The 23,109-nt window shown below is 47.7% G+C and overlaps 1 protein-coding gene across 1 annotated transcript in view; it reads left to right on the forward strand.

Moving 5' to 3' along the window:
• LOC119179290 (uncharacterized) overlaps positions 1-22,697 on the forward strand; it is a 59,038-nt gene extending 36,341 nt beyond the window's left edge. The window contains exons 13-14 of the mRNA XM_037430358.2: positions 7,811-8,050; positions 20,184-22,697. Coding sequence (XP_037286255.1) covers positions 7,811-8,050; positions 20,184-21,934 — 1,991 coding nt within the window. The 3' untranslated portion in view covers positions 21,935-22,697. The remainder of the gene's footprint in view (positions 1-7,810; positions 8,051-20,183) is intronic.
• The last annotated feature ends 412 nt before the right edge of the window (positions 22,698-23,109 follow it).

The raw sequence follows: 23,109 nt of genomic DNA on the forward strand, positions 1-23,109 counted from the left end.
TCGCGGCAAAATATCAACAAAGCCGACCCAAGAATTCACATTTTAATTAGAAAACAATAAAAAGAAAAGTCGGTGTTTCTACACCGACTTTTCTTTTTCGGTGTTTCTACACCGATAAGAAAAATGGGGTAGAAAAAAAAAAGAAAAGAAAAACCCACCATTTGGCTATAAGTCACTATCACTGCCGCTCGAGTTCGTCGCAACCATTTGAGCCGTCGCTTTCGGTGCCCAGTAGCAGAACTTCTACAGCGCTGCCCAAGTTGTTTGTTATACAACACCTTTTGTATGACTTCGGTATCCATGTTGCCACAGTAGATGGGGGGGGGGGGGGGGGAGTACACTTTCAGCAACCTTACTGTCGGCGATGAGAGGGTGCACTTGGCGTCTGTGACTAAGCCATGCTCGCGGAAAGAAAAAAAAAAAGCTACAGGTGCTTGAGATTCGCAAGGAAACTACGGTAGCTCTGTGTTTTGTGAGGAATGAGGAACATGAGGAATGGCAGTGCCACCAGATGTTACTGCCACCCTTCCGTTTCTCATGTTTGCGCCGGGGCTGTTCATACATTTAATCTACAAATCCCAAGTTTGCTGACCAACTAAAACTCTATAATGTGCGTGTTGTTCAGCAGCCACTTTTCCCTTGATTTAAGTACGTACTGGGCGTGTGCATGTTGCTATGTGTCAGTTTTTCTGCCTAGGAATTTTAGTGCAATGGTCTGCGCCCAGTGCAGCACCTGCCGTGCTGTGCTTCTGACCACACCCTTTAAGTTATGCAACCACGTATTTACTTACCTTTGCGGGGAAAAAAAGGACTAAATTTCTAATGAAGCTGTAAGCGTCAGGTTCGTGAGCAGCTGCTGTCAGCACTGAAAAGTCGGCATTCAGATTTCAGATCTAGTTGGTATTTGGTGCTAGATGATCGAGTTTAGGCACTGTCCCGATGCTTGTAATGAAGATGATTCCTTCAAAACTGTTGAAACAAAAAACATTTTGCTTGCTAATACAGTGGCCAGGATTTTGTGGAGCTCTGAAGACAATATTCAGGAGCCGCCGAGAATCTACAGTTTCTCCTGAACTCTGTGAAAGTTTCCAACGTTTTCAAAGCTTCATGTTTGATACTACAATGCTCGTAATAATTCGTAGCCAAATTGTTCGTAGCGGGTATCGTAGTGTAGCTTTAAGAAAGTGATGTCAAGAACTGTGTTCATTTGCAACCGTTAGCCTTTGTCAGTCTTTCTTGAAACTGTTAATTCTATTTTGTCATTTTTATTTATAAATTAAGCGGTACCTTTAACTTTTAAAAAGAAAATGAATAAGTTGTGTGTCGTTTTCATCCACTCTTTTCATTTATTTTTTAGCAGCATACCTTCAAAAGCATACTCATTACCTCAGACGAATTCGTGAGTAATCACCATGCACTGCTAATTCATGTACACTGTCCTTGTATAAGTCTTATTTCAAGTGTAACGTCATTGACACAACATCAGTGCTCATTTTTAAAGCGTTAAGATTACTCGGGGCGGCCATGGGCATACGCAGAGCTCATAGGGGCAGTTTAATCAGCCGGAGAAATACAGGGGCTGATCGCAATAAAAATGGGCAGTGTGTTCATCCTCGCAAAGAGCGTGAACACACCGAGGTTTATCAATCGGCATGGGGCTTGGTTACACGCTTTGCTCGTGCAACAACCTTCGTTATGCTTTTCACGATACTGGTGGACTGCTCAAATAGGTGCACTTGTTAGGACTGTTAGAGAAATTTGTCTCTTGCTTCCTTCCTTCTGCTGGGTTTATTGTCTACATTTCTTCTCGCGTTACCTGACCACTGCATGCACGGGGATGCCTTTTTAGACCGCTTCACTGTTGCTGCACATGCATTAGAATGAACTATTTACAGTTCGATAGGTCTTGTGGTAAGAATGCCGTGGAAGTGGCATACTTGAAAACTCTGGCTACGCCTTTCAGAGACAGCTTCGCTTCTGTGGGACTAGCCCAGAGTACAGTTGCCAGACTGAGTTTCTGCGCCTTCTGAATGTTTCGCGGTCAACTATGAGAGCATGTGCGAACCATGCCGATTCTTTCCTACCTTCCAGCCTGTTTCTTTGCTTACTTCAACTACACTCCTATGTAAATGTGGGGGAGTGTGCCATGTGCCAATTCCTGTACACTCAGGCCTCATTGCAACAAAGAATCTTGGCTGCTGTGGCTCGATCAAGGTGTAAATGCTGTAGGCCAATGTGCTCAGATTGGGGTGCACGTTAAAGAAACCCAGGTGGTCAAAATTTCCGAAGCCCTCCACTACAGCGTCTCTCATAATCGTATGGCGGTTTTGGGACATTAAACCCCACATATCATCATATCATCTCATTGTAAGAAAGTTGTATGTTACACGAAAACAAGTCTGTTATATCCGAAATTCGTTACAGACTTATATTCCTTACACTGTATTGCAAGACTATTTTTAATTTCCAGTTGAACACCTTTATAAGAGGCATGCTGTGGGGAGCGATTCTTGTCTTTTATATGAGGTGTCTCCTATAAGCAGGGTACCACGTATGCATTTTCCTATGAACCCGTATTTTACTGTCGGCACACTGGTGTCTTATACCCATTTGCCTCTTATAACTGGTGTCTCTTATAAAGGGTTTGTTCAACTACTTTGTCAGTACTTTGTTATAACGAGGTTTTAGTGTAGCCGACGGGGAAGCACCATGCGATATTATGACAGTAAAGACCTCATTTGAACAAACCAGGTATTTGAAGCCAGCAGACGAGTAAGGGGGCTTGTGCGCAGCACACGCTTTCAAAATTAGCCGTGAAATCGACAGAAAGCACAGCTGTGCAGTTAGTTTGGCCCGTGATCTTTAGGATATTGCTCCCGATGGTACATCTGAATCTACATATGGCATACTTCATAGCTGTGTTAATTGTTCGTCTCGTGACTGTGACCAGCTTTCCAGTTCTTGCAGACAACTGCGACGATCACTTCGTATGAATAGCACAGTGCTATTTAGATACTCCCTTTTGAAAAACAATTCCTGCGTCTTTCTGCAGTGCCAGTCCGATCCGCCTCATACACGAAGCGTACGAGGAGGTTGGGCAGCATTGCAGTTGTCCCGGTTTTATTGTTTGGTCCTCAGCGCTACGAAGCAGCGCCTCGGCACTGCCACACTTCTTCACCGCACCGCTGGGGTGACACTAACGGTGCTAGGTCACCCTAGCACTGCGACACCCCGACACTAATGGTGCTCGTGTCAGGGTGACCTTAGCGGTGAAGGGGTTGGGGCGGGTTCTTCCACATCCTACAACTTCTTTCTTACAGTCCTTATTCGCAAAATTCCTGCGGCAGCATGTTCCCATGATACAAGTTCGCAGTTATCGTTTCATCACAAAATTAGCTCCGCAGGGTTGTTGACTGGCACATTCATTCTCCCTCTACGTGTAGCAAAAGTCATGTCATTATCTCTGCCCATTGAAGCAGCTTGCGTTTATGCCATGTGGGTTTTCGAGAGTTCCTGTCTCGCTGACCTTGGTAGTTTCGCTGCTGTGCTTGAGGATGAGAGTTCGGCACCTGGCACCAGTGAGCCATGCCTCCTATTCACATGGCGGTTTTGACTTTCAGAACTGTAGAATTTCAATTTTATGTCCCGGTTTCAAAAGAACACTTTTCAGGGGCTCAAGTGCAAGAAACTTGTGGACTGCAAATCGGTGATTGGAACTACTCCAATGCCACCCACTGCGAGTGTCTAAAGCACAGATATGAGCCAAACGAGTGTGCTCTTGATCAAATGAAAGCATAGCTCAAGAGGTTGTGAACCACCACTCAGCCTTGGTGAAAAAAAAAGTGCATTTCATGAGCAGGAGACGCTGCGGTGAATATTTCAGCCCAATTTTATGCACTCAAATCTCGCCTTAACACCGCATCTACAAGGGAAATGTACTCTGACCTCGGTGACAAACCCTGATGTAACAAAATATTGGTTATGACTGTGCAAATGAAAAACAGTCGCCATAATTATACCGTTAAATATATACCTTTATAACGAGTTTTCGTATACAACCAACTTATTTTTGTGTAAGGTACAACTTTGTTATAATGAGGTTTGAGTGTACTACATCGTTATATCAGAAAATTCGTTAAAACTGTGTATTCTTGACTCCCTATTCACGATCAAGTTATTCTTTACTTAATTCCTTATATCCAACAATTCATTACATCCAGGTTCTTCATATCGAGTTTTAGGTGTAGTTGCGTGCGGCACGTAAAATTTACAAGAAGAGCACATAGTTGCCACTTCCTCAGGTACCCTCTCTTTACAAAAGCACCGTTGTCCCTCACTTCAATGAGCTGTGTGCTCCACTCAAACCTTGATACAGTATAACAAACCCGCATATGACGAAAATATTGCTTGTAACGAAGTAAATGAAGAACGGTTTTGCAATAGATGTATACACCTTTATAACGAAGTTATCTTTGTGTAAGATGCAACTTCTTTATAACGAGGTTTCAGTGTAGCTGTACGCCATTCCACACCAGCTTACTGCTATTGGCCAATAGGTCGCATAAACCGGGGGTGGCACTTGGGTTAGCTGCGGTGTGCCAGCGTAATGGCGCTGTCATGCACTGAAGGGCGCCGAGTGCATTGCATGATGTGCGCCCAAGGTCATGACAAAAGCTGCCGCAGCTTATTTCCTCCCTGCGGTCTCTCCCTGCATAGTTTCAAGCACAGCTACCGTGAAGAAGGAAAAGAGAAGGTGTTTGCAGTGCCCCGCAGCTTCTGTTAGTCCTCTTCTGCTTGTCAAATTCAAGAAGCTCATGTGGCATTTGATCTGAGGGGGCAATAAATGCAATAAAAAAGCAAGTGTTTGAAAAAAGAGGGCAGAGAAACGCAGCGGAGTTTAATAATACTTTTCAATTAAAGGGACACTAAAGGCAACTATTAAGTCGATGTTTATTGTTGAAATAGCAGTCCGGAAACCTCGTAGTGCTACTTTTGTGCCAAGGAAGGGCCTATTTTGAAATAAAATCATGTCTTAGTGGTCCGCATCAAGTTAGCGCACTTCAAATTACCCGCCTCAAAAAGCGGACCGACCAGACGGACTCGCGTCACTGTTGCAGTGCCCAACGTTGCCCGACTTTACTGCGCTAGTAGCAGCACACCGAAAGCAGCGGGAGCCACAGCAGCAACAACGGCCATTGATCAATTTCCCATCATTGGCTTCGAGATTGCAGACGTTTTTTTTATTCAAGTGCGCCCCGCTTGTTGGCACCACCTGTTGAGTGTAACTACACAAAAGCTGAAATTTTGAATCACTCGTGCCATTCCCCATAGTAATGCCCGGCAGTTCTTTTTTCCATGCATCAAACAGAAAGGAACAGGCAGCATTTTATTGCGTCTCTTGATGCCCGGAAGGTTGTTTATTTGGTGCAGCCAGATCGATTACTAGTGATTAAAGTTGAAACCCGCAATAACGGGGAAAGTACAAAATTTCGCTTTTGCGGGAATTCGGTTGGCACGAGAATGCAGCAGAAAAGACATGGAATTTAGAAAAAACACATTTTATTTCCAAAAGCCAGTAAGTTTACTTTGGCGGGCCTTACCATGCTGCAATTTCATGCCTCTCGACTCGTACTGTAAGAAATGGTCCATCACCACGTCGTCATCTTGCTCGCCGAAAAATGAGCGAATTGTGTCTAAGGCATTCAGCACATCCTGCGGGCTTGTTGTTTTCTCTGGCTGCTCCATTCGTTGCTCATCGGGATCGGCCGCCTGGCACATGCTACTGACGATAGCTTCATCAGTCACTTCCTCATGTACGACAGCGCCTTCGTCCGTGCAGACGAACTCATAGATGCTGAGGCCATCGTTAATCTTGTTTGCCATGGCACAAAGTTCGCCCATTCACTGGTCAGTGACGGCAGCACTGCGTTGTTACCAGTACCGTCACCAAGTGCGCCTACAGGCGTACCTTCTTCCGGCTCCACTGGATCAGTGCATGATGCCTGCAGAGTGACAAGGCCGGAGTGATAACGAATTGTGAAGCAATTCGTTATCATGGCTGGACTCATCACAATCCATGCGGCGACGATCATCTCTAGTGCCATGAACAGGTCCAGGTCAGTGGGGTGCTACATATGTATATTTAGCAGCAAACGCTGAATCACCCTTTCTCTCTAAGCGCACTTCACGCTGCGAGTAACTCCCTGATCGAAAGGCAGTTTGGTGGAAAGAATACGAGGTGCACGTTTTTGAGTTGCGCGTCAACGTGATGGGCGCTACAGTTGTCGAGAAGAAGGCGAACCGACCTGTTTGCTTTCCGCATGTCGGCATCGAAGGACTGGAGCCAGCTGCTAAAAATAGCCGGCGGCATCCACGACTTCAAGTTCGCGGTGTAGCTTACTGGCAGCCTGCAATTCCCCTCGAAACAGCGGGGCTTCTTGCTCCTGCCAATAACGAGCATTGGCCGTTCATCTGTGTCAAACATGTTGGCGCACAATAAAATCGTCACGTGCCGCTTGCTGTGCTTGCCACTGTGGCACTTCGGTCCTCTCCTCCCGGGAAATGACTTCCGCCACGATGTCGTGGTGAGCTTTGAAACGGCTCAGCCAGCCGGGACTCGCCTTAAAGTTGTCTTGGCCGAGCATACAAGCGAAGTCCAGCGCCTTGTGTTGCAGGATCTGGCCAGATAAAGGCACCTTGTCGGCACGCTGTTCACAAAACCACGTGAGCACCGCCTTGTCTACGTCCGGGAACGCTGCAGCTGTCACGGTTTTGTTTCTTGCACTTGTGCCGTTTTCAAGTGCACCAAGAATGGAGGCCTTGTTCTTGAGAATCGTGTACAACGAGCTGCAAGGTACGCCGAATTCTTCGGCGGTGTCCATTTTTTTTTTTCCTGCCCTTTTCCACCTCGCCGATGATTGCAGCCTTATCTTCCAGCGTGATGAACTTCCGTTTTTTCGTTGGGAGCGGCATCTTCACAGGCAGAGAAATCGAATGAAGCAATCGCAACACAAGGTTCACGTTGCACCCAGTGACCAAGCAAACTCTCCACAAATGGCTCCACACACGCGATCATGTGTGCCCAATGCCGACAAAGCCAAGCACAGAGCCAAGCCAACGAATGAAACTCCATGAGGAATGTGGACTTGGCTACATACGTAGTCTGCAATAACGAGCAGGTGTTTTGGCAAGCCGTCATCATCATCATTGTCGCCAGCTTTTAAGTTTCTTTAGTAAACAATGATGGCAGCTGATTCTCAAGTGCACTTAGCGATAGTTTTGCACAATTTAAGTGTAGCATGAATGCATTTCATCAGTTTTCGAATGTAAATGTTGCGAGAGTAGAATATTTGTGCACTCGTGTTTCAAAAATTTCGTTAATGTGGGACAGCGGTATGAATATCTTTCTTAGTCGCGAGTTTTAAATGGATTGACTCTTATGGACGTTCGCCGGTGCTCTGAAAATATTTCGTTGCGGGGAGAATTTCGTTCTCTCGAATTTTGTTATCGCGGGTTTCGACTGTAATTGTAAGCGGTTCGTCTGATGTCATTGGGATCATTGTGAGAATGTTTTACTGTGGCGTATGTGTTCTTGCGCATTTACTTTCTCGGCTAGTAGGGCACTGTTGATGATAATGTTGTCGTTTTAGATGCTGTCATGCATTGAGCTTTCACTCTGACGTAAATTGTTATTTGACTTTAGCGTCCCTTTAAGGTTTTTATTTAACTGACCAAACCTTCCATGTTATCTTTATAAGTACACGGTAGAGCCTCTTGACGCATGCGTCTTCCCTGCCAATGCATGATGCAGGCAAGGAAGAGGTGAAAAACCTGGTGATGTTCGACTTCCCGGCATCGCCAAGGGAGTTTGGCCACCTGCTGCGCCAGACGGTGCCCACGCTGAAGGTGGCCAAGGTGTACGCCTACCTGACCAACGTGCAGGGTCGGCACGCCCCGGGTCTGGCCGACCTGCTGCGTAGTGCGGAGCTGGAGCCCAATGAGAAGCTCGTCTCACTGGAAGAATGGGCGAAATCTGCCGCTGAAGGGAAAGGTGGGATCGTCGTCTTTGATCAAGTCTCCAGTGTTTCGATGAAGCGCATTTTTTTTAAATTCATGTATTATTGTTACATTTGCAGTCCAGCCACAGCTGGAGCAAATAATTTGCACCACAGCTTAAGGGGATACACTGGTCTTAAAATTTTTTATAATTCTGAGTAATTAGTGGTGAAATTTTTATATGATATGCATTTTTCACAGCTGACAAGAAATATGCAATTAGTTTTTAGCTGTCACTTCCGTATTTTAAAATATTGACTGTTTCACAAACTTACATTCTGCACACTGTTGCCCAATGTTTAGACAGCTTTCTCATAAAAGATGGCTGCAAATTAGATATCACACCACTCTGTAAAAAAAAAGGGAGTGCAAGAGAACCATAATTTTATTTTTAGCTTCATTGGTTTAATAGTTATGACCTTAACAAATAATCAGAAATTTGAAACTGCTGCTTAGTTATAGTACTAATAAAGCACTGTTTTTAATAAAGTTATCACAATTATTTGTTCTTGTTTTACTCATCAGTGTATAAGCTTTCAAACACTGCAAAAATTATCAAAATCCTACCACTAGATCAAAAGATACTAAGGGCAACGGCCTTGGACGTAATGAAAAATGTTGTTTTGTGAAAACGAGAAAGGAAGTTTAGGGACACGGTCAGCTTGTACTATATTCAACAGGTAAAGGTGTTAATCAGTGCAGTAATGATGCTAGAAGCCACCAGGAGTGTAGTCGTCATGATTTCTCATACGCTTTCTTTTCATTCTGCGCCAGATGTTTGCTGGGTTTCCATAGTTCAGATCGGCGTACAGCGTTTTCACTGTGCTCGCAGAGTCAGTAACGTGCGCTGGCTTTCTGTAAGGCAGGATTAATTTCCACTTTCACATAATCCTTATATGTCTTTGTGTACATGCATCTCCATGAAGCATTCAGGGTGAAAAAAAAAAAACGCAAGTTAACGCAGTTTGTCTGTTTGCTGTTCTGCGCGAACTGCGAGCACGTCGATCTTGAATGGGCTGCGTGCCGCATACCCCCCCCCCCCCCCCCCCCCCGCTCTCAATGAGCTCCGTGTCAGTTCCTTGCACTTATCACACAGCGCAGGTTTTGTGGCGATGCCATACCGTATTTACTCGCGTAATCCTTGCACTCGCATAGTTCCCGCATAGTTCCAACAAAAAATACGATTTTTTTTTTTTTTTTCTCAAGTAATTATCGCACCCCCGAAAACTGCCGCAACATTGTCGTCTGCTCATTCCAGCCACTGATGATGATAGCGTGCGCCTTCTGGTGCCATTTCTTAAGCATCAGGTCTACTATTATTGCACGGAGATTCAATCCAAGCCAAGCCAAAGTGGCAAGTGCACATTGCAGCTTGTTTTGTATGTTGTGTCGGTAATCTTGTCACGTTATGGGGCGATACTGAAGCTGCACGGCTGCTTTCAAGTTGAAAGTGACAGATCATGCACTAAACAGCGGCAACAGAGCCGCCGGTAAGCCTTTCGGAGTCTACGAGTTTTGTGTTCGCTACTGGTGACGGCAGCTGAAAGCCACCAAGACGCGTTGGGCCTGCCGTGTGCCTAAAACTGGGATTGATGGTAAACTTTATTTCTTAAGAAGAAAACTACGGACGATTCTGTTAAATAGCCATCAGCCTTATACTTGTGTCCTACGCTTACCTTTTGAAGGCTCCTGTTGAGCGACGAATTCTACTACTACGCCCGAAATGCCCACAAACTTTGCGTGTGGTATTCTAATTCTCGATTATTTGCTTGCACTTTTTGTGTCTCAAATCTTGCCTTGTGTTGATCCCATGCTTTCATTGTTGGGGTAAGTTTTAATTAGTACTTCTCAAAGCTTGTTGTTAGTTGCTGGTGTGAGAATCCCGATTTGCAGCCACTTCATTTTCTTTTTCGCTCTATACGTTTTCGTGGAAAGTTTTTCCAGCGTAATTCTTGCACACACACACACACCCCCCCCCACCACCACCACCACCACTTTGCATCGGTTTTCTGCCAAAAAAGTGCGAGGATTATGCTAGTAAATACGGTATTTCCGATCTTTCTTCGAAATCCTGCCAGGCCTGCCGCTTTCACCGCACTTCATGCACTGAAGCAGTTCATTCATTGTCGCTAAGCTTACGACCATGAACGGCGTTCCAGTAGTTGCAGTCTCTTCCGAGTCTCGAAAAACACACTTGCACGACACTCTAGGGCCACTTTTTCAGCGTCGGAAACCAGGGGAGTGCCGACGCGCAGATCTTGGGTGGGATCGTTGGCCCCGGCTGTCGCGTCCGTGTTTTCGGGAGCCGCGTTCGTGATAGCGTTAGCACAGCCAGCTTTTTCCGTGTTCGCGGTGGCAGAGGGTTTCGCTGATAAGACGCTGCATGCCCTCAGACGCCGTTTGCGCTTCCTTCCGAACACATGAGCAGTATGGAACTTTCGATGACCGCCTGCCATTGCACCGATCGCACAGCCGTCACTAAGGCCATGTCACATAATGGCGGCATGCGCACTGCTGTCTATCAGACAAATCCCTGCACATCCAGTAGGGAACCGGGAACTGCCCCATGTGATAGAAACGCACCAATGATGTGCGAGTATTTGGTTTTTCTTTATTTGCGAGAGCTGCGCTGTTGCTAGACGAAAAGCGTTCTTTCGCTAGAAACAGACAAAAAAAAGAGTACATATTTCTAATGATACCAAAACGGCTGCGCTACTTGGCGTGGTTCTCAGGTGCCGCGGCGTCAAATATGACCATTTCTGAGGTGGTTTCGCCAGGGGAAATGGTCACGAAGCTGAATTTGAGACTGAATTACTTGACAAATATGCATTACATGGCAATAGCATTATAGGAACGCTTTCGTCAAACCCCATATATTATTTTTAAAAAATACTTCAGAAAATCGGTTTTTCCAAAATCTTTCTGCGTTCAAGACCCGTGTATCCCCTTAAGGAAGGCATACTGTTCACTAACATGAAAATCTAGGTACATCTGTAGTCCATTTTAAAGAATGGTAAAATCGCACTTAACACAGGAAAAAATGCATTTTAGAAAGTGTGGCTGTTGTTCTTTGTGCAACACATACAGAATCGTGTTTCTAAATAGAAATAGGTTGAGAAGCAAGGCAGATTGAAAAAGGTGGGCCATAAGTGCATCAGCATGTACATGTATGTAGTTTGCGGCACTTACAGCCAAAACAAAAAATAATTTGTTGCCTTGTACCGTTTTGTTATTCCTACCTATCAGATTTGGTGTTTTATTGTGTATACAATGACAAAAACTGTGGGAAGTAGCACTGCATGTATGTCTTTTTTGTCCCTCTTTCTGGTGCGCTTTTGCCGTTCCTAAAGGTTAAGCAGGTGCCTTATATCAAGAGCTGAGGGTTATTGAAGGTGATGACCTCATAATCTGTGTGAATTGCGTCAGACTGTGCTAATATTATGCCAGTTTTGCTATTGAACTAGGGTAAGGCGTCCTGCTATCGTGAACCCAATTCTCACTGACCGTCTTTCGAGAGCCTTGTCGGAAGGTTGTTCCTTGCAGCGTACCATTCTACAAATTTTGCTGTGCATTTGTATCATTCCTCCAGTTGGAGTCACGGCTGCCACTATAGGAAGGAAGCTGAACAAACATGTCTACTGGGATGTGGCTGCTGCTAGCAACAATCTAGGCATGAAAAGTCGTAAAAGCTGGTATTCACAAGATTATGTGGGCTCAACATGTGTCCGAACTACTGTTGTTGTTGTTGACTATGTAGAACGCTTCTCTGTGATCACACGCATTCTGACAATCAATTCTGTGCGAAGCAGTCAACATAGTGCTGCCCTATTCTGCATTTTTTTTTGTCCGCTATGTGCAATGTCTTTTGATGTGGGTCGTCCTTGTCTAGATTCCTTGTTGACAACCTCGCACGAAGTTGATTGTCGCGCTGCATTGAATCTGCAGAAACAGGCTTGGGGACGTATGCAACAGCCACGTCATGCAATGACTAGTCAGTCACGTGCATCGTGCACATGTCCTACTATGCTTGTTTCGGTATGCACCAAGGAAAAGAGAGGACTAGAAGGTCTAGACGCATGCAGCTAGATAAGTGAGATAAGCGGGAGGGTAAGGAGAGTAACAAAGCGATCACATTTTGGCTACAGTATGACCTTGATACAACAGATCTCCTTACAACAGACATTCCGACACTACATACCGATTGGTGGCATTACATCTACCTCCCTATTTGTTTCATTGGTTAAATTTTGTTTACTATGGATCTAGGTTCAACAGACATTGGGGTATAATTGACTATAAAATGTGAGGCCTACAAGGCAGTCAGGTCTTCTTTACTATGGACTTTTCTACTGTGTACATATGTCACGGGTCCCGTTAATTAGGGAGGTGATGGCCGCGCTAATTCCAAGAGCCGAAGTATCGGCCCCCCGAACCGCACCACGAAAGCGTGGACAATTTAGAAGTGGTCCTATTTGGCGCGACAGCGGACGCCGGCTGTGGCCCAAAGAACAAGTCAGAGCCGAGAGATGATAAACAAAACAAAATTATATTCTCAATTATGGCAGATCAAAACGATACAGAAGTATGCACACTCTACAATAGTTGAATACAATATGTCACCAATCAAACAACGTACAACACAGTACAATCAGCCACACTCGAAACAATGGATACAAACAATACGCACTACAATGCAGTCACATGCTTCGAACAACCAAGACACTTAAGGGGGGACGCGGCCCTTGAAAACCGAAAAATCGCGAAAAAGTCGGTTTTTGAAAAACTACATTTTTGGGTTGTATGTCTCATAAACTACCTATTCTGTAATTATCAGCACCTAATTCAACTGCAAAGTGCAAAAAAAAATACTATTTTCGAGGCCGCCGCGGCGTCCAAAACAGACGCAAATCCCGAAATCAAACCAAACTTCGCGCGCGCGCCATTCCGGGACCATGTGGTCGTCCCGCGCCATCTTGGTGTTGTTTTGACCGTGAATTCTTTCTCTCTCGTTCGCCGCCTTGCAAAATGGCGTCGGCAGCACAGTTGAGACGCTATGAGACGCTATTGGCGTTTTCCTGCGATGCGATGCGGAGCGCTGATTAGCTAGAGCAGCGCATTTATATCTCGCGGGAGAAAGCGTGCCCGCCATTGGCTGCTGTGCAGCAGTGGGGGCGGTCGCTCCTCTCGATGGCGCGTCCAGCGCGCTCGCTTCGTTGTTGCTCTCTGCTCCGTCCACCTCGACAGACGTCTGCTTACGAGCCGCTCTTCGCCTTGTGCTATCTTTTCGATCATTTTCTCTCGTTTTTTTTTTTTTCTTTTTGAACTAGTTCTGTGCCTTTCGTCTTTGTTGTTGCGGGCGATGCCGGCAACGAAGCCGAAGTCAGTGCGGAAGTTCGGTGCGCGGAGGCGCGCTATGCAGCTTGTACGATCATCGAAATTCCGCTATTCTGCTGCGGGTGCCGACTGCGTAGACGCTTGCAGCGACGGAACTGTGTTGTCGGCTGTCGCCAGTCGAGAATCCGACACATCGAGTGTGGCTGGAGCCGCAAATGCACCGAGTGTTTCCGAGATCACCGGGCTCGACACGTGCTCCGAATCGATGCCATCTAGTGTGACACCGAGTGCTTCTGATATCGCCGGACCCAGCACTTCGTCTGAATCGGTGCCGCCATCGAGCGTGAGTGGACCGTCGCTTCATCTGCGGACGCGTTTCCTAACGAAAGAAGAAATTGATGCGAATGCGAAACGTCGTGACGCCGTTCGCGCTGAACTCGAGTCTACGCCGGCGACGCAGAAGAAATTTCAACTGATGCAGCCGGCTCTTGCACCTGCAGTGACAAGTGAGGGCGAACATTTTTCGCTCGTTCAAATGAACATCTTTAACGTCGTGCTCAGCCGCACAGTGTGCAAAGAATGTTTGAAAGGTGCTATGACTGTCCGAGAGAGCACCAAGCTTGGACTTGCAACAAAACTTGAAGTCGTGTGCGCCTCTTGTGGCACCGTCGATAAATTATGGACATCACCCCGCAAAAAGGACACGCAGGCCTTCGATGTAAATGTCCGCGCCATAAATGGCTATAAAGCAAATAGGCAAGGGGCAAACAGCTCTTAATGATTTTTGGGCTGCCATGAACGTCTCTTACAGAGGTCTTCACCACAAGACGTTTCAAAAGCACTTGAAAGAGACGTTCAGGAAGCCAGAGGCCACCGCTTTGAAGAAGTTTTATGCTGATTCTGCCACAGCAGTGATCAAAACATATAAAGAAATGGACCCCAGCTTCTGCAAGGACAACACCGTAGTGTACGATGGCACATGGCATAAGCGGGGTCACACATCACACATCGGAGTGGGATCGGTAATTGACTTCTTCACAGGTCTCATCTTGGATGCTGTAGTTCTTTCAAACCACTGTCTTGGATGCCAAACAGGGCCCAAACCTGGAGATGCAGCATACGAAAGCTGGCAGAAGCACCACATTTGCCAGAAAAACACAGACGCAAAATCGGGAAGCATGGAAGTGGAGGCAGGCTTGACTCTCTTTGGGCGGTCTGTATCCAAGCATGGCCTGCGACACCACTCTTGTGTCCGACGGAGACAGCCGTACCTTCGCTGCCCTCACAGAAGAGAATGTGTACGGGCTAGTGCCAATTGTAAAAGAAGAATGTCTGAACCATGTTCAGAAAAGGATTGGAAGTGCTCTTCGAAACATTGTGCAGAAAAGTGATAAGCCACTGAGTGGGAAGGGGAAGCTGACTAAAGCCCTCATTGAAAAGCTGACAGGATATTATGGTTGGGCCCTGAGAAACAATTCAACTGACCTAACAGCCATGCAGCATGCAGTGATGGCAACATATCACCACGTCACATCGACTGACCAGGACCCTCACCATGAACTTTGCCCAGAGGGGGCTCAATCGTGGTGCTGCCATAGAGCTGCAGAGGCAAAACGTGAGCCACAGCCAAAACATAAACACAGCCTACCGGACTATGTCGCTGCAGCTATGCTGCCCATCTACGAAAGACTGTCACAAAAGTCGCTTCTTCAGCGCCGCCTGGGAGCGAAGACGCAAAATGCATCAGAATCATTCCACTCCATTCTGTGGTCTCTGATGCCGAAGGAACAACACTCATCCTTGATCGCGGTAGAAACAGCACTGCATGAAGCAGTGCTGCGCTACAATGCCGGCTGCTGCAAAGCAACCCAAGTGATATCGGACTCCATTAGACTTCAACCAGGTCATCTGGCCATCCAGCGAGCTCGTGAAAAAGACGCTTTACGCCTAAAAAAGAATTCTAAAAGACACCAAGAGAAGATGGAGGCCAGGCAAAAGAAGAAAAGAGTGTGCCAGGACACTTCTAGCTACTGTGCTGGAGCTTTTTGAAGAAAACACGTGTTTTGAACTTTCTCGGCCTGTTTTCTCAGAACGGATTTTTTTGCTAGTTGTGGTGCTGAGGAAAGCAAGAACTCGAAAACCGTTCATCAGATCTGTGTGCCGTTTTTTTTATTCTGTTCCTAAATGACCTTGCAAGGGCGTAACAAGCTCCTTTTTTTGAAAATTGGTGCTGTTAATTTATAATAAACAATTAATTTTTGATGAATCTGGTCATTACTGGTTACATCAAATTCAAAGTTGCGTGAAAATTTTTGGGGGGGGGAGGGGGGGAATTAAAAGAAACGGCTTTGTAGCGCCCTGGGATAGCTATCAAGGAATGACCACAATGAATTTCAGCTTTCTACTATGTCCTGGGATTTCTCACGACTCTTCCTCAGGCACCCATGTGGAGCACCCAGTTAAACCTCAATAACTCTGGAACTAAGAAACACAGCTTCGTGAAACTTAGCAGTTGTGCTAGTTTTATTGTAGTGAACAACCCCTGAAAGTTTCATCCAGATATCTTAAAAAATAAAAAAGTTCGGTCTCCAGGGTAGCCTCCCCCCTTAAAGACTAAAGAGTTCTAAAACTCATTCAGTCCAAAGTCCTTGGAACGAAAGTCTGAATGATACTCTTCCGAGAATCACTCACTCAAAGTCCAGCGCTGTTGTCGTTCCGATGCCCCCGAAGTTTCTCTTCCAGGAAACCTCGCGTCTTCAATTGGCCGCTCTCTAAGCACCAAACTTCTTCGCCGGTAACACGTCGGCTTCCCACGGGCTGCTGTTGGCACGCGTCTTTGCTCGCTGGTGGTAGACACACATTCCTGCCTGTAGCACGAGTCTTCACCCCTCAGGTGGAAATCCTCATCTTCTCCTCCTTTGTCACTGAGGACAAAAGGCTTTGCCCACACGGCCGAATGACCCTACGCACACTTGCGCAAAACTTTCTTCTCCTCCGTCACTGAGGACAAGAGGCTTCGCCGACAGATACGGCGGAAACACCTTACGCACACTGGCGGGAAATTCCTTCTTCTCCTGCTTTGTCACTGAGGACAAAACCTTCGCTGAGGACACGCTAGAACACCCTATGCACTCTGGCGCATACTTTCTTCTTTTTCTGATCTCCCATCTCTGCTGCTCGGTTAAATACCTTCCGCGCAAGATTCCAGAAAATTCTCATCATTTCGTCGGCGCAATACACAGCGAAGGCTGGGGAAAGCGCGAGACGGTTCGAGGGCCATCCGCGACAGATGACGCAACCCTGCATCACCACGCCCCTTTCCATCGAGAACTTTCCAGGGCTTGCTCGGCCGCCGATGTGAGGAGGTTTATCGGCGAACCTACACTTCCGAGGGGAAAGGGACGTGCGCCCGGGGAGTCTTTGGATGCTTGTTTTCTTTTTTTTATCGTTGACCTCGAGGCGTCTCTCCGGCGCTTCGTCGCGAGAATTTGGCGTCGCGCCCTTTTTTGAGCGCTCGTTTTGTGACAACATCCTAAATTCTACAACTTCCGAGCTCAAACATCGCGTGGCATACTTTGGGGATGGGAATAGTGCCGCATATATCTGCATACCGATCAAAGAGCGAAGGCCACCTATCCAGTTTGTTAATGATTAATCTCGGCAATCTTCGGCAACAAAAAAATTTAGGCGCAGTGTGCTTGGTTTTGCGTGCTGGACGCGCGAAATGGCTGACCGCTGCCACCGCTGTTCCGAGCGGGCGGTGCGTGGGGAGTTTTGGCCGGGGTCCGCTGCCAATGCGCAACATGCCTGTTCGGGGTTGAGCCAGCGGCCATTGTGATTCGTTGCTTGCGACGAAGCACGTCATGGCTTCTTTGCTTTCGCATACCCGCTAGCACAATTGTCTTGCCCGTCTAGTGCAAGGCGGAGTTGGGCCTAGCCACGATTTCGAGCAGAAAGCGCAGCTGGGATGTGCATGGCAACGGTGCGCGGTGTTTTAACGTATGACATATTCGATTGCGAGTACAAAGATTTCTTCCACGGTTGTGTTCGTCACCAGGTCTGAAGCGCCGATAAGCAGAAACTGCCCGCCAACGAGTCAACGCTATGACAGTTGGTTCGAGACTCGCGTGTGCGATGTTCGAAATGAGTGCGGCGCGCAGTTGCAGTAGACTGAAATTCTGCTTGCAGCTGCCTTAACAAAGGCGTAATTGTACCCTGAATAATCTCTACCCATGAGCACAGAACGATTGCGAAAACATCACCAAGTAGCGGGATTTTATAGAGCCGCGACGCACAGGAAGCAGATGACACTTTCATGGAGGCTTATTCACGAACGAGCATCGGACCAGGAAGGTGTAATGGAGCAATGCCTCCTTTACTAGATGGTGGGGGTGGTGGTTAGAAGAAGAAGAAGGCACCTAATATCTGCAGCCCGGTAGGAAGCACTTACTGGATGCTTGCCATGTGTTCCGTTAACCTGATTCTGTGCCCTATCCCTTTTTTTTTTCTCCGCTGAAAGGCAACAAGCGCCGCCTCATACTCCTGTCTAATGGGCACCCGCGATTGCCATTTACCTCCCTTGTCCCTACGACAAGGGAGATGCGTTATGTGTCACACAGCCACCTTACGCAAACGAAGGTAAACTGAGCATTTCGCAAACTAAGTTCGGCGGCGTCCCTTTGCAGCAGAACGAAGTACTCGCGTTCCCAGTATAGTCCGCTGGTCAGAAAAATGGAGCTCTAAATTGCTGCAGTGAAAACAATAATACATTTTGGCAATAATTAATGTTATTTCGTTGCAGTGCTCATTCATACTGCGTGTTTCTTTGCATATACAATAGACTCACGATCATTCAAACTTTCGGTTAATTCAGAGGTCTTTTAGAGTTTGAATTAATGAAAGCCGGCTGTAAATCTATACATGCCTGGCAGAGTGCAGCTACTCTCCACATACATGCCCTCCACACCGGGCGCTGCCATTTAAAAATAGTTCGTTCATGCGTGCGATTATTATCGTCGCCATGTTTGTGTTCATCTGCGAGAGAAATGACTCGTAGCACAGCAACTTTCGTACACAGGCTACAAAACAGCTAGTCGTCGAGCACGGCGAAATCGTAAACAAATAACGTTAGGCGCAGTATAGCCAGCATCGCTACATTTAAAGAATGCGTTTTCGTTTACAATACTTTTAATGTTTTGTTCATTTCAGACCTACTGAAGAGAGTGTTTTTGTAAAAGCCGCATAACGAAGATTCACAAGAAACCAACTTGAGATGAAGTTAGGAAACTTCTGCGAAAATCAAACAGCGACAGTTGAGCCTCTCGTGGCAACTCTTACAACTTTGTCATTGTCGTGTGACACTGCCACAACTCCATCTTGGCCGAACTCCCTATGGGAGATTTACGTTGACGGAGTTTAACAGAGTTCGATGGGGGCCGTGTGACAGGGGTATCACGGATTTGTGGAGAACTGAACGGAACCGCCGCCGCAATGCGAGAGTGAGCGAGAGACGCGGCCGGCATCCAGTCAAGGAGACATTGACTAAAGCAACACGGCAGAAGCAGCCAATCAGGGGCTTTTTTGAACGCTGAATGCTCTTTACGAGATACTTCTACGGCGAGCCCAAAATAGGGGTGGAGGGCATGTTGTGCTGTTGCGAAGCTATAAATTTTTTAAAAACTGTTTCTTTGTTATTTATTACTTTTTCGACTTTCACAATGATTTTCACTACCTCGGCAGGCGCAAAAACTTTTTACAGCATTTCCACTTAGTTTTCAGTGAATATATTTAGGAATCGTATAGAAAAAGGGTTATAGAAAATGAAGATGTGATTTTAAGAAATCATTTTTTTTTATGCCCTGTTGAGAATAAATACGTATGTCACTCCTAATTATCTTCTGTTATAACAGACCCATTCAGTGTTTCTGTAAAAGCGTGTTCTGACAGTTCTTGGATTTTATGCACCTTTTTTACAACACAACGAAATCCTCTTCACTATAGAGATCTGTTGTAATGAGGTTATACAGTATTCCGATCAGTTTTCAGGTGCAACGACTTGTTGGCATCCCGTGTTGCCGTTATGTACAACAGCAGTAATAATGACTTGCTAGCATAATCAATGAGATTTAAACGAATCGTTATCACCACCTGTTGCAGTCACTGGTCTGACCACAGGCATGTGAAACAGCGTACACCACAGACGAGAGATGGACAAAACGGCAGAACATGCGACGCTTCACACGCATGATAAAACACGTGCAGAGGATGACATTAACTGCACTGGGTATTGAAGTGCTGATCAGTGGCAAAGATATGGGCAGCAGTTGCCGGGTGACTCTGGGAACTTGTGCGAAAAAAGGAAATGCCACGGTGATCATAGTTGGCAAACACTCATACCATGCAAACAAGGATTTTTGTAGAACTCGTATGAGATGGACAGCACTAAAGTCAGTTTACACCGATAGAAGGTTGTGAACAGTGGAGGTGGGTATTTTTGTCGAGGTTGATCAGTGCAGAAAGACACGGTTTTTATTTGCTTTTGAGCAAGTCTTCATCTGCAACGTCACAATGACTCAGCGACACCATTGGCTGGTGAGGGCAGGGTCCTTTGGTGGTAAAAAGGCACTCCTCTCTTGACTTGTACTGCAGTATAACGTCCTGTCTATACAGAAAAAAAAACCTTTGTTGACAACCGCTATGCAGCTTAGGTTGGTGTCCGTGATCCAACCATGGCATTTGTGGCCCACGTACCAACACTTGGCTGAATTGTGAAGGCCTTCTTCTTCATCCCACAGGTCCCCCATTGCCGACGGCCAAGGAAGGCGATGACGACGACAAGGACGATGAGGAATCGGACAGCTCGTCCGACGACGACCGGCGGCACGGCCGCGGCAGCAGCAGCCATCGGGACCGTGACAAGGACCGCGATAAGGACCGTGATCGGGATCGCAAGCGGTCGTACTCGCGTAGCCGTTCACGGAGCCGCTCGTCTGAGGACGACTACCGGAGCTCTTCGAAGCGCAGCCGGCGTAGCGGCGGTGGGAGCCGCTGGGGTGATGATGATCGGGACCGCGGCGACAGAGGCCACCGGCGCGGCGGTCGAGGGGGCGGCGGCTTTAGGGGTCGCGGAGGTGGGTTCCGGGACCGGGACGACTATGGCGGCGGTGGCCGGGGGCGCGGTTTCGGCCGTGGCGGTCGCGGAGGCTTCGGCGATCGGGGAGGAGGAGGTAGAGGAGGCTACGGTGACCGTGGGGGCGGTCGCGGAGGCTACGGAGACAGGGGTGGTCGCGGGGGCGGTTACGGCGATCGTGGGGGAGGGCGGGGTGGCGGTGGCTACGGGGACCGCGGTGGCCGCAGCAGTTACGGCGACAGGGGTGGTGACGACTACGGTGGAGGAGGTGGCCGAGGTGGGCGCGGCGGTTACGGAGGATATGGCGGGGACCGGGGTGGGGGCGGACGAGGTGGTTACGGGGATCGCGGTGGCAGGGGAGGCTATCGGGATCGCGGCAGCGACGACGAACGAGGAGGTGGTGGTTACGGCGACCGAGGCAGAGGCGGCGGGGGTGGCTATGGCGAACGTAGCAATGGTGGTGGAGGACGCTGGGATGACCGGGACAGTGACAGTGGCGGCGGCGGCATCCCCCGGTTCCAGGGAGGCGGCGGCAGGGGCGGCCGTGACAGCGGTGGTTTTGGCGGTCGTGGAGGCGGTGGCTACGACGATCCGCGTGGTGGGGACGGCTACGAACAGGGGGGTGGCAGCGGCGGAAGAGGGGGCCCTGGTGGCGGCGGCTATGGAGGAGGTGGTGGCTCTGGAAGTTACGGCCAGGCTGGCAACCCTGGCCAAGGCCAAGGTGGCGGCGGCGGCTACAGGGACTGGAGCGCCCAGCAGCAGCAGCAGCAGCAGTCTCAGGGCGGAGGACCCGCCTTGGCACCCACAGGTGTGCAGCAGACCCTACAGCAGTTGGCTTCTGGTTACTATACCAGCGAGCAACGTGGTGGCGGCGGTGGCAGCAGTGGCGCTGGGCCCAAGTCTCAAGGCGGTGGTGGTGGTTCATCACGGTTTGGACCTGGTGGTGGTGGATCGGGCAACTCCCAACAGCAGCAGACGCCAGGTGCTCAGGCAGCCACTGCAGCTGCCTTCGCGTACATTCAGAATGCATATGGACAACAGCGGCAAGACTCTCAGCAGCAGCCACAGAAGGGTGGTAGCGGTGGTGGCGGGTACCAGGCCTTTGCACAGCAGCAGCAGGCGCAGTACATGTCCCAGCAGGGCGGCTACTCGACGGGTGCACAGCAGCAACAGGCTGGCTACGGAGGCGGCGGCGGTGCTGGCAGCCAAGCCTACAGCACGACGTACCCCACCACCGCCTATCAGACAGCGGGTGGCGCAGCACAGCAAAAGCAAGGTGCCGTGGCAGGTCAGGGCGGGCCTGCCGCTTACCAGATGGCGCAGCAGGCTCAGTACAACAGTTACAACACCCAGTATGGCGGCGGTGGTGGCAACGCGGGGGCCGGAGGCCAGTTTTACCGCTCGGGGAACCAGTAGAGAGACAAATGTAAGACGACGAAGAGACGCGCCGCTACCACCACCACCAACTGACACCATAGCCATTGTTACCATCATGAGCCCTCATTCAAACACACACATTTGTAAAAGGGTTGCCGATTTTTCGCATCACTATTAGTTATTTTCTTTGTCTCTGTGTCTCTCCACTTTTCATATGTTCCTCCTCATGCGAAATAATGTCGTAGATGCCCATTTGAATGAGTTGTCGTGAAGCATAGTTGTCGTGTCCCTTGCTGCTTCGGGAGCTCCGCTCTAGGCACACGGGGAAGACGAAAGGAACCTAAAAAGTTACATGAAGATTTTATTGTCGATTTTTTTATATTACAACCGCATCACTCTGCTGTCCCCATATGTTTCCTTCTTTTTTTCCTTGCGTACATTGTTTTTTGAATAAGCGCTCGGCCGTTGTTAATACCTATGGCCTGCCTAGCCACTTTGAGGACAGACGATCGCCTTCCTGAATTATCGATCGCACACTTTGCTTCTTTTAGTGATTTTTTTTTCTTCCTTTTTTTTTGTAACATTCTTCACTTCGATGAGTGAGTCAGTTTTTTCACTCTTTTCTTCACATAATCTTCCGCCACTGTAGCTTGACCCTCGATGTTTCTCGCTGGCTTTGTAGCGCAGAAACATCCCAAAAAGCCTCCGCTTCGCGGTTTCTCTTTTTGGGCTATGTTATATTGCTTGGTTTTCTTTAAGTGTAAATACCCGGCTCAGTAAAGTCCTTTTTTTTTTCATCGAATGTCTTCATTGGTCTCTTTTTTTTTTTTACCAGAGAGAGAGAAGGGTGGTGCGTGTGGTTATCATACGGCCAATCAGAGAGAACATTGGCTGGAGATCATTCACCTAATTTTCTCATTCGTTGGGTCATCGTATGCAACTTTTATGTTGTTTGGGCTTCTGGAAATCAGTCGTATTCAACGTTTATGTTGTTTAAGCTTGTTTGATTAGAATTAGTTATAGAGGGAATGACTGTTTTGCTTGTTTTGTATTGCCGATACCAAGCCATCTTGCACGTCCAGCGTGTACTTTTGTGGAAGCTGCATTGTAAAAGGGAAAAAACTGGATTTTTTTTTTTTAGTAAAGTCGATGTTTGTGGGGCGCGCATGTGAATTTGATTTTGTTCTTCCGAGCTTGGAATAAATGACTGGCGG

The sequence above is a fragment of the Rhipicephalus microplus genome, chromosome 7, assembly GCF_043290135.1.
Source record: "Rhipicephalus microplus isolate Deutch F79 chromosome 7, USDA_Rmic, whole genome shotgun sequence".
Classification (NCBI taxonomy): Eukaryota; Metazoa; Arthropoda; class Arachnida; order Ixodida; family Ixodidae; genus Rhipicephalus; species Rhipicephalus microplus.